Consider the following 11,388-nt stretch of genomic DNA (forward strand, 5'->3'; position numbering starts at 1 on the left):
CCCAAAAAAAAAAAAAAAAAAAAAAAAGTACAAAACTGAACTACATGGGGGGAAAAAAGATACAAGGACGCAGGAAGAACAGAACAATAGAGTGCATCCAAAAACTGCGATGCTATTCATGGGATCATCGGCGTTCCCAGGATAGCCATGCAGCAGGGCTACAGACGGAGCCGGGTGATGGGGTCAGCACTTTAGCACCGTTTAGCACGTGGGAGATGGGGAGTAATGAACATACAAAACAGATTAGATGGGCAGCAAAAGTTTGGACAAAGACAAGCTTTATTACTGACTGAGGGGAGCATAAGAGCCGGCGTGTGTGGGAGAGAAGACAACGCATGCAATTCAAAAGTTAGAATTAAGACGTTATGTGATGACATAAACCTGCACAGTTCACGGGTTTTTGATTAAAATCTATGACGTTTTCCAAAATTACAAGTTATGCCTGCTGTATCACAGGACAGGTCTTACATCAAACTACAATGGTGTGAGACAATAATGAAATTATGATATCCTGCAATGAAGAGTAAGAGTGCTCAAACTGTGCATTGTCTTTAAAGTGGAGACAGTGCATGGATTTTTAGTATTCAAACATCACAGGATTTTTTATTCACTTTTATTTAGTGAATTTTAGTTAAACTTCATGCTACTTAATGGTTATTCAGAATTTAGACTTAGCATTCCAAAACTGGAGCTACCTCCACACAGCAAGGCCAAGTAATGTTTGGGAGTTATGATAAAAATGTGCATTTAATGTAGTGTGTATATCCCATGCTATTAAAAATGTGTCTGTTGTTATTGAGGTTTATATCAATAAGTAAGCTGGATACATTTTATAACTGATAACTTAAAAAGAAGGGGTAGGATTAAATAAGTGTTTCCTTGTTCTCACTCCTTTTGGATACGTAAACTAAATCAGATTCAGTGGAGCACTGTAGTGTATTTTGCTTTATTTTTATATGCTTTACTATTTTTTCCTAAATGACTATGTATATTATGTACTTGATCAAAATAAATAGATTTTTTAAAGTTTTTCAGCACTACAGATGTTGGAAAAATGCAAGAATAATAAAGCTATATTTAAAGTGGTCAAAGGAGCTTGCAAAGAAAAGCGTCTGGACTTCTTTAAGTTACTTGAAGACGTTTCACCTCTCATCCGAGAAGCTTCTTCAGTTCTAAGGTCAAATGGTGGAGAGTCCCAGATATAAACCTAGTGGGAGTAACCCCCCACAGAGGGACAAAAGGACCCTCTAATCGCCTGAGCCAAGGTGTGAAACTGGGTGTGGGTCCCAATCAGCCAGAGTTTCGGGTGAGTTCATTGTGAAACCTGGCCCCACCTTATCATGCGAATTCCTGAGATCAGATGGCCCAGGATGTGAGTGGGCGTTAAGGCGTCTGGGGAGGCATCTCAAAACTGGATTATAGATGGCAGAGAGTTGGTGTCGTAAACCACCGCCTCTGTTCAAAGATGGTCGCTCACAGTGGACATAGATGGCTTCTTTCACTCCTCTTTCAAACCATCTGTCCTCTCTGTCCAAAATGTGAACATTGGCATCCTTGAAAGAGTGTCCTTTATCCTTAAGATGCAGATGGACTGCTGAGTTGTGCTATGCGCTTGTGAAGTGGCTGTTTGGTCTCTCCAATGTAGAGGTCTGGGCATTCCTCGCTGCACTGTACAGCATACACCACATTGTTAAGTTTGTGTTTTGGCGTTTTGTCTTTCGGGTGAACCAATTTTTGTCTGAGCGTGTTGCTGGGTCTGAAATGCACCGGGATGTCATGCTTGGAGAAAACTCTCCTGAGTTTTTCTGATACACCGGCTACATAGGGGATGACAATGTTGTTGCGTCTGTCCTTCTTATCCTCCCTCGCTGGTGTCTGGTCTTCTTTTCTGTGCCTCTTTGCTGACTTTAAGAACGCCCATTTAGGATAGCCGCACGTTTTAAGTGCTTCCTTTACATGTGTGTGTTCCTTCTTTTTTCCTTCAGGCTTAGAGGGACCAAGCTCTGCCCGGTGGTGTAGGGTCCTAATTACTCCAAGTTTGTGTTCCAGAGGGTGGTGGGAGTCAAAGAGGAGGTACTGGGCCGTGTGTGTGAGCTTCCGGTAAACTTCGATGTTGAGGTTGCCGTTCTCTTCAATGTGCATGGCGCAGTCCAGGAAAGGCAAACAGTTGTCCTTTGTGTCTTCCCTGGTGAACTTGATGTTTTTATCCACAGCATTAATGTGCGCAGTGAAGTATTCCAATTCTTGTGTCTTGATTTTGACCCAGGTGTCGTCTACATATCTGTACCAGTGGCTGGGTACTCTTCCTTTGAAAAAGCCAAGAGCCTTTCTTTCCACTTCCTCCATGTAAAGGTTGGCTACAATAGGTGACACGGGGGAGCCCATGGCACAGCCATGTTTTTGTCTGTAGAAACCCTCGTTGTATTTGAAATATGTAGTGGTGAGGCAGAGGTCTAACAGTGTGCAAATCTGATTGGGTGTGAAGTTGGTCCTGTCCTCCAAGGAGCTGTCTTCTTGTAGTCGATCAACATTGAAGTTTACCGGAAGCTCACACACACGGACCAGTACCTCCTCTTTGACTCCCATCACCCTCTGGAACACAAACTTGGGGTAATCAGGACCCTACACCACCAGGCAGAACATGTTCTCTCTAAGCCTGACGGGAAAAAGAAGGAACATACACATGTAAAGGAAGCACTTAAAACGTGCGGCTATCCTAAATGGGCGTTCTTAAAGTCAGCAAAGAGGCACAGAAAAGAAGACCAGACACCAGCGAGGGAGGATAAGAAGGACAGACGCAACAACATTGTCATCCCCTATGTAGCCGGTGTATCAGAAAAACTCAGGAGAGTTTTCTCCAAGCATGACATCCCGGTGCATTTCAGACCCAGCAACACGCTCAGACAAAAATTGGTTCACCCGAAAGACAAAACGCCAAAACACAAACTTAACAATGTGGTGAGGAGTGAAAGAAGCCATCTATGTCCACTGTGAGCGACCATCTTTGAACAGAGGCGGTGGTTTACGACACCAACTCTCTGCCATCTATAATCCAGTTTTGAGATGCCTCCCCAGACGCCTTAACGCCCACTCACATCCTGGGCCATCTGACCTCAGGAATTCGCATGATAAGGTGGGGCCAGGTTTCACAATGAACTCACCCGAAACTCTGGCTGATTGGGACCCACACCCAGTTTCACACCTTGGCTCAGGCGATTAGAGGATCATCAGGGGTCCTTTTGTCCCTCTGTGGGGGGTTACTCCCACTAGGTTTATATCTGGGACTCTCCACCATTTGACCTTAGAACTGAAGAAGCTTCTCGGATGAGAGGCGAAACGTCTTCAAATAATTTAAAGAAGTCCAGATGCTTTTCTTTGCAAGCTCCTTTGACTACGATGACCTGGATGACTGAGAACCTTCACAGACATATATTTAAAGTGCAAATAATAGCACAACATTCCTGAGAATTTATGAATCATATTTAGTCGTCTTTATGTTTAGGAATGAGTGGACTTGAGAACAAGGCTCAGTGCTTCTGATAGAGGTAGCAAACCCAAGGTTAACCTTCAGCTTGAGTTTCCTTCGTCATCATTTTTCAATTACTGGAGGGTAGCTTCACATTAGACGCCTAAATCTAATAAAAATAAACCGGAAGGCACACCTTAAAGTTATATAAGATGCTAGATTTGACATTTTACCTTGCTGATCTGGCCTGAGGTCTTCTTTTTTTCCCCTTTTCTTTTAAGTTTCAGTGATGTCAAAGAGAATTCATGTGGCTAGGTCAGGGGTGGGCAATTCCAGGCCTCGAGGGCCGGTGTCCTGCAGGGTTTTAGATCTCACCTTGGGTCAACACACCTGAATCACATGATTAGTTCATTACCAGGACTCTGGAGAACTTCAGGACATGTTGAGGAGCTAATTTAGCCATTTAAATCAGCTGTGTTGGTTCAAGGACACATCTAAAACCTGCAGGGACACCGGCCCACGAGGCCTGGAGTTGCCCACCCCTGGGCTAGATGCTGCACCGATTCTTTTTGATGGAGAGATCATTAGTCCAGAAGTTCAACAACTGGTTGAAACTTACATTTGTCCCATTTTTACTTCTGCTTTTCATAACCGGAGACAAAATGCTTCCTTATTCATCTTATGTTACTGTTAATTACAAATAAACATTTATGAATCTGGAAAAAATACAGCCTTGATCAGTTGCCAGTTACATAAAGCTAAATTTTCTGACTGACAATACACAAATCTCTCTGCTACTGAAGCATCTGCCTCCTTCAGAGATACTGTAGTCATGCTGAGCCTGGTCCTGTGTACTGTAGCATGCAGCCCTGAGCACTGCTGAGTTTACCTATTCTTAGGCTGAAAGTGATTACCCTGATATTCCTAATAACCCAGAATAAATAAAGACTCTTAACATGTATTGTGATTGCCAGTTCAGAAAAACAAGAGCAACTAGTGGAAAAAAGTTTGGTATAATACCACCTGCTGTACTTTATATGATCCACCAACCTGTCTGCCCAGAAACAACAGGCCAATGGGGATGCCACAACATCTACCCAGAGACCTTTGTGTTACACCTGAAACTGAAATGTTAAGGTCTGTTCTGAGCAAGCATGAAAGCAAATCATTTTTTTCAGTGTAGTTTTATTCACTTCCAATTTTTTGTTTTATGGTTCAGCCTTTGTTCAGTCATTATGACATTAGTCTAATCCCAAACCCAAACACAGAGAAGACTCACATCCACTAAAATCTGTGAACGGTCATATCTCACGGAACAACTACAGTGTAAGCCCAACTGTGTCTACCGTCTTCTGGCTTTCTGTGTCTGTTTACATATTACATGCAAATTAATGAAAAAGGATGTGTTCTCTTTGACTCCAGAAAAAAAGAAAGAAAGAAAAGCCTACTGTAAATCTGTACCTAGCTGCCAAAAATGACAACCTTTGTTTACTCACCTGATTTTGAGCTCAGAGCGAGTTGTGAGGTTGGAAGAAAGCTGCTGGATGAGAGAAAGCAGCACGGGCTGGCTTAGAGGGCAGGGGTGTTGTCCGAACACCTGCTGAGAGTCGATGGTCTCACACACATACAAGACCAAATTCAGATCAGTCGCTGACAGAGCCTGTAGAGTAAACCAAGACAGGGGGTTACCAATTTAACCACTTATATAAATATTTGCACCTGAATTTAAGTTTAAGTATCTCTTTCCATACAATAAGCCTCTTAAGGAAAGGTGCACTCCATCAACAAGCAAGTTATTAATGCAGCATTTCAGTGTCAGTCCCATCCTGACTTTGAAAGCTGGATTGAGAATAGGTAACAATGGGCCAATCAATTCAATTCTATGTCGTCTGTGAAGGTTCTCAATCATCCAGGTCATCGTCGTCTGCGCCTGGACTTCTTTAAGTTTCAATTCTACGTCATTTTCCGTTTCCAAAACATGAGATCCTCAAAAGTTGTGAGCAAGAGATCTAACATAATATGAAGGAAGCCAACAATCAAGGATGAGCAGTTTGGAGGTACTTTGCATCAGCTACACCAAATGAGATGGCATGACCAAGCTCAGACAAAGCTTTCCATGCTAAAATTTAATATTAATTCCAACCACAAAACTACTAGATGTGTTTATAACACAAAATCTTTTAAACATTGCAGAAAATTAGTAATTTTAACTAGCATGTAAGCTTAGACGGGGTAGTTTTTCAGCTTAAAAGTAGAGGGGAAACGTGTTTTACCACAATTCAAAGCATTTTCACATACAAAGTCACTTAGGAGTAAATACAAGCATAATGAATGCCTGCAGCACAACTAATGCACTGGTGGGGTTTGCAAGTGGGACTGTGGAGTAGTTGCAGGATAATGGCTTTCTCGGCCCTGGTGGACATACATGCATATGAGAGTTATAGTGAGTTGTATGCAGTTGCCTGCATTAATTAGTAGTTGGAAAACACAGCTCAGCTGCAGAGGAAGCTGCAGTGCAACCTTTAAGCCTGGTTACATCAGTGTGTGCGTGTTACCTGCTGGAAAGCCTGATTGAGTTGGCCCTGCTGGAGGAGCTGCAGGATGTTCGTCTGCTGTGTCTGGTAGTCTAAATGTGCTGTGGGAACTGGTGTGCCGGCCGCCGACCTCATTGCCTGCATGATGCTGGAGGTGACCACTGCCTGCTGCTCCTTCATCGCTAGGCTCACCTCACCTTTGACAATCCGCTGCACATGGCTAAGAATAGACTCCTGCAAGCTGAGCAGGGAAAAGAAGGACAGTTATCCTCCAAGTTGCATGAATCTTAAACAAATACGCTGCAGTCTATTTTTGCGCTTTGGGGAAAATCCTTGCCCTTAACCTACAAGATATTGGCTTAAAAACTGACTCTGCACAGTTTGGCGTTGTCATTTCCTTTTCAAGAGTTTTAGTGGGCCAGCTATTTTCTCTCTGCTCTGCTCCTGACAATCTATAAACTCTAGAGGCCTTGAAATTAATTGCAGGGGGAACAAGAGACCTGATCGAATTGATGTTCTTACATTAGCCCCAGGATTAAGCTTTGCTTGTTTTTACCCTCCAATCTATTACACACTTGCTCAATATGCAGTAAGTAAAGCCATAGTGGTACATAGGTATTTGCTGGTATGCGTAGCTGAAGTTCAAAATGTCCACTTGGTATGTAAGTCAATGCTGCAAGATCAATAAATGTGAATAACATCACTCAACAACAGGACTGTTTTAAATACTGATTTGCAAGACCATCTTTTTTTTTTTAATGCTGTAACGGAAGTAAAAGAATAATCAAGTGTTAAGTGACAAACTAGAAAAGTAAAAGGTAAAGTAAACAGTTTTGGGAAGATTCATTTACTTTTTTTATGTGGGAAAAAAGTTTCACTTTTCTAGTCACACACGGCTCACACAGTGGTAAACAAGGAACAGCTCAGTTACATACTTTCCCACCATCATCTGGATCTGATGCTGGACTTCAGCCCGGACGTTAGCTGTGATGTTGTTGCCCAGCTGATCAGTGGAGCTCTGGAAGTTGTCGATCATCTGCTGGAGCTGGCCAATCATGGGGTCTCGTGTATCCTGGTCTCTCTGCTTTCTGTTCTTCATATGAGTCTCAAGCTGCTGGATGTCTACAAAGATGAAAGTCAAGAACAAAATCTCTCATCACGCAAGCAAACACATCTTAAATACTGTCACAACTCTAGTGAGCAACATTTTTCATAATGATATGAAATGAGTCAGTGCAACATGAAAAGGCTCTCTTACTTGCTTCCACTGGCTCATTTTATTTGGAGCTAGTTTGCCGAGATGCAAGTGTTGTGTGCAGATGTGACCCTACATGTGACTGCTAGAATGACTAGTGCAGGAGGATTACAGCATTATGTATCAATAATTATTATACATTTGATGTTATTGCACCATTTTAAGCGAGTAACATTTGGGCATTAAAACACTGCTGAAGGCAGATAACACAGCAGTGCAGATGTTAGTACAGCAATCACAAAAAGCGCATCAATTGCCACTTTCACAGTTACGACAGCCTGGTAACTATTTGAGGCAGACCCACTTTTTCCCCCCACTTGTAGTTCTCAGAAGTCTCTTTCTGGCATGGAGTAGGTATACTTTCTCAGGATAGGTAGAGATGTTAACATTTGGGAAACATGTTTATTAATATTAGCTTTAAATGGAGGAAAACCATGTGCAAATTCAAGTGAACAGTGAAGTACAGAATTTTCTTTTCTTACTGAGTTAACTAGCCACTGGTGAGCTATGAAATCACTTAAGAGTTTCTATTAGCAGCATGAATTGGTGGTGGTGGTGGTGGTGGTGGTGGTGGGGGGGGGGGAGAGGCTGGAAGGTTATGTAGTTACCTGGGGACCTTACAGCAGTTACTTAACAGGTAGTCCCCAGAACTGCTTGCCACCAAAGCAGGTAATATTTACAAAGCAAACCTTGGATTAATTTTAAATTAGAGGAGCGGAACTGTGGCCTCTCTGTGCACATTATAAATTTAAAAAAGATCAGGTTGCGGCTTCCAAGAGTGGGCGTGAGCGCAATCTCAGAATAAGCAGACTGCTTTTCAGCACATCAGCGGACTGGCTGGGTCTGTAAAGGCATCAGTACAAAAGTTGTCCCTGAGATCTTTCAGTGAGACACTTACTTAATTAGAGTTCCACATACAGCTCCTTATTTCAGAGCTAGACACTGAGAACATTCAATATGAAGAAAGCAATAATGCTAAGTATCCAAATAAGGTCATCAGCCATTGTAAGCCATCGGGATGCCTTTAAGAGAGCGTCCAGAAACTTTTAAAGCAACTGTACATCTAATGTTTTAGTGCACCTAGACAACATGTCCTGCAGTGGATCATTACATAGCTTGATATTTGTATGGTGTTTTGTACAAGTTTATCATCGTCCTTCATTTCCTTACATTCTTGTGTGCCTTGTTTGAAGCTGTCGTTGATTTGCTGAAACATGGACTGGCAGCCTCTTTCAAAAACAGGAAGCACAATGCTCTGGAAGGCATCTTTATATGCTGCCTGGATGGGGCCCTGCATCGCCTCTGCTGCTGCTCGACCAATCGCATCCGTTGTGTTCTGGTGAACAAGAGGCAGGGAGAATAGGTTGATGTAGAAAATACACAGTAAATAATCCTAAAAGGCCCATCCTGCATAGCAGTGAGGAAAAAAATACAGACAAGTGGTAAAATAAGGCAGTCACCTACCTTCGATTTCACCACTTTGCCAACATTGTCCTTCAGGGTGACCTCCACAGCAGTCAGTTTAGCAGCAATTGTGTTGTTCAGCTGGCCTGTCACTGGCTCCAAAGTCTTAGAGATTGCTAGAGAGGGGAAAAGACAGATTAGCAGGAACCCCTCTATAATTAGGCATGTGATCGAGGCTGGAGGCAAAGAAAGACAGGAACATCTCATCCTCGAATACGAGGGCAGGAGAGGCGAGGCAGGAACACATCTCTCAAGAGACTGCTTAATTTTAGTGTCTCAGTCCAACACACCTCAGCTGCCTTTGCTATATTTAACATTACTTATGCCTCAAGATGATCTCAAGCATTAAATAACACAGTAATTTATTGATGTATAACCTGGTGTGCACTTAAGAGCTTGGCTTTTTTGTCAGAGCTGGAAAAAAAACAAACAAAATGCAGCTTCACAGAAATTGTAGCCTTTGTTAATAACTGCTATATCCATATTTATATTCATCAGTGATTTGTAGTGTTAACCTCATGATATTTGGTTATTAGCAAGGAAAAATACGAGCTATTCTGTTCATAAACCATTTGCTCTTCTTTGATCAAAATGCCAATAGATCAAAAAAGGTGAAAGTAAATAAATTTTAAGTTCTTAAAACTTTAAGCTTACAAGACAACTAAGCTGAACCACAACATTTGTGCAACTTAGATTATACACACTGCGGAAAAAACACCTTAAATATTATTAAATATACCTACAATAAACATTTGTATATCAATAACAGAAAGACTTGATAAGAGACCCCAGAGGGTGGGACAGGGGTTTAACTAAGTTTGCAGCATTTGCAGACTGGACATGTTTTAGTACATAAAGATCTTCCTGCTCCTCAACTTACAAACATTAAAATGGCTCAATACCACCATCATCTGGAAAGAGAAGTGACTGATCTAACGATTGCCTGGTGAATCTATTTAGTCTGACTCAGACTGTATTATCGGTTTTCAATGTTGCTGTTAGAGACAATTGTAGGTCTAAGGAGGTTGAGGGGGAAAAGGGTCTGGACTTCTTTAATTTCTTGAAGACGCTTCCCTTCTCACCCGAGAAGCTTCCTTAGTTCTAAGAGCAATTGGTGGAGAGTCCCACATGGACCAATTGCTCTTGCAACTGAACAAGCTTCTCAGATGCGAAGTTAAACATCTTCAGAAAATCCAGATGATTTTCCTTCCAAGCTCCTTAGACTACAATGACCTGGATGTCTAAGACCTTTCACAGACATAATTGGTATACAACAATAATTAACATCCCATTTGAACAGACATCTGACACTTAAAGGAAATAAATTGTATTGATAACACATTTTTAAGGTGTTTCTCAAGATTTTTTTTTCATGTTTTTCATTTCTTTTGAATTGTACAGATGTTTACTTTTATGTGACCTTTTTAAATGTATGAATCTCAGTGATGCTTAGCAGTGAATGGCACCCATCATGCTCTGGGAGTGTGTTTGGTGTTTTCTTACTTTGTGGGACTGTTTTCTTCATTTCGTCCCGAAGCACTTTGTCCATTCTGTTGGTCAGAGCTGAGCTGAGGGCATGGCTGAGATGCTGGCTGAGTTGTTCCTGAAGCTGCTGCTGATGATTCTGACTCTCTGCCAGAACTCGCTCAAGTCTGCGGTCTGAGGTGAAGACAGGTCAAGGCTCACAAGAATATGATTGTAACCGGCTCATTGCTAAAAATGCAAGCATCCTGTAATGATAACGATTTCAAAGATGTGGCTAAAAGACATTTAAATCTTTGCACAGTCACAGCTGTTCACTGAGCCTTTGGTATAAATTTTTTCTCAAAACATTTATTTTGGAAACATAATTTTTAAAAAAAACAAAAAAACCCAATCATGAGTGAGTGAGAGATTACTGAAGGATACGTTCTTGCTCCTGGTGATTTGTCAGGACATGTTCCACCTGAGCCATAATGGAGCTCTGCATGGTTTCAATCTGTCCCCGCAGTTCAGTTAACTCCCTCTGCTGGCTACGCAACAGCATCATCAACTCGTCCTGTACTTCTGCATTAAACTTTTAAAGATGAGGAGAAAAGCTGAATTAAAAGAATCCAAGAATGAGAAACCAAAGAGCTGCTGAAACAAACAACATGTTATCAAATAGTAATAATTTACAAGACATTATCAGTAACAATCAACTCTCTAAAATTAAAAATAAAATAAAATAATGCACGTACTGCACATAAAGGCATGACACATCTAACCAACATAAAAAAGGAAATTTTTCTTTTAGGAATTTACCTGACCAGAATCCATTTGCCTGGACTGTGATGACTCACTGTAAACATGAGAAACAATGTTTAACTAAGTACTCAATACTACTTATAGCACACTTAATACTACATTAATGCATAAAAATCAATTTGTTTCATTTACCTAAACTACTTATTTTCTGACGTTTATTAGTTTTAAGAACTTTATTATAAAATAATATTTGGCTTAAATTAAATGCAATAATGCTAAAGAAGACAAATAACTCAATCCTGCTACTTGATGTAGACATGAAAAAAAAGCATCAGTCTACCTGTAATTCAGTGTGAGTAATCACTTTCTTTTGCTAGTCAACACCCTATAAAATGCTCATACACTGGTCAAGTCTAGACCAATGTAGACGCAAGACATGCAGG

The 11,388-nt window shown here is 41.3% G+C and overlaps 1 protein-coding gene across 1 annotated transcript in view; it reads right to left on the bottom strand.

Moving 5' to 3' along the window:
- edc4 (enhancer of mRNA decapping 4) overlaps window positions 1–11,388 on the bottom strand; it is a 29,589-nt gene that overhangs the window by 4,870 nt on the left and 13,331 nt on the right. The window contains exons 21-28 of the mRNA XM_005751493.2: window positions 11,003–11,039; window positions 10,628–10,775; window positions 10,223–10,378; window positions 8,720–8,835; window positions 8,426–8,591; window positions 6,936–7,122; window positions 6,022–6,241; window positions 4,963–5,126 (exon numbers count right to left, since the gene is read on the bottom strand). Of these exons, the coding sequence (XP_005751550.2) occupies window positions 4,963–5,126; window positions 6,022–6,241; window positions 6,936–7,122; window positions 8,426–8,591; window positions 8,720–8,835; window positions 10,223–10,378; window positions 10,628–10,775; window positions 11,003–11,039 (1,194 nt within the window). The remainder of the gene's footprint in view (window positions 1–4,962; window positions 5,127–6,021; window positions 6,242–6,935; window positions 7,123–8,425; window positions 8,592–8,719; window positions 8,836–10,222; window positions 10,379–10,627; window positions 10,776–11,002; window positions 11,040–11,388) is intronic.

Source organism: Pundamilia nyererei, unplaced genomic scaffold, assembly GCF_000239375.1.
Source record: "Pundamilia nyererei isolate P.nyererei 1_Seehausen unplaced genomic scaffold, PunNye1.0 scaffold00314, whole genome shotgun sequence".
Classification (NCBI taxonomy): domain Eukaryota; kingdom Metazoa; phylum Chordata; class Actinopteri; order Cichliformes; family Cichlidae; genus Pundamilia; species Pundamilia nyererei.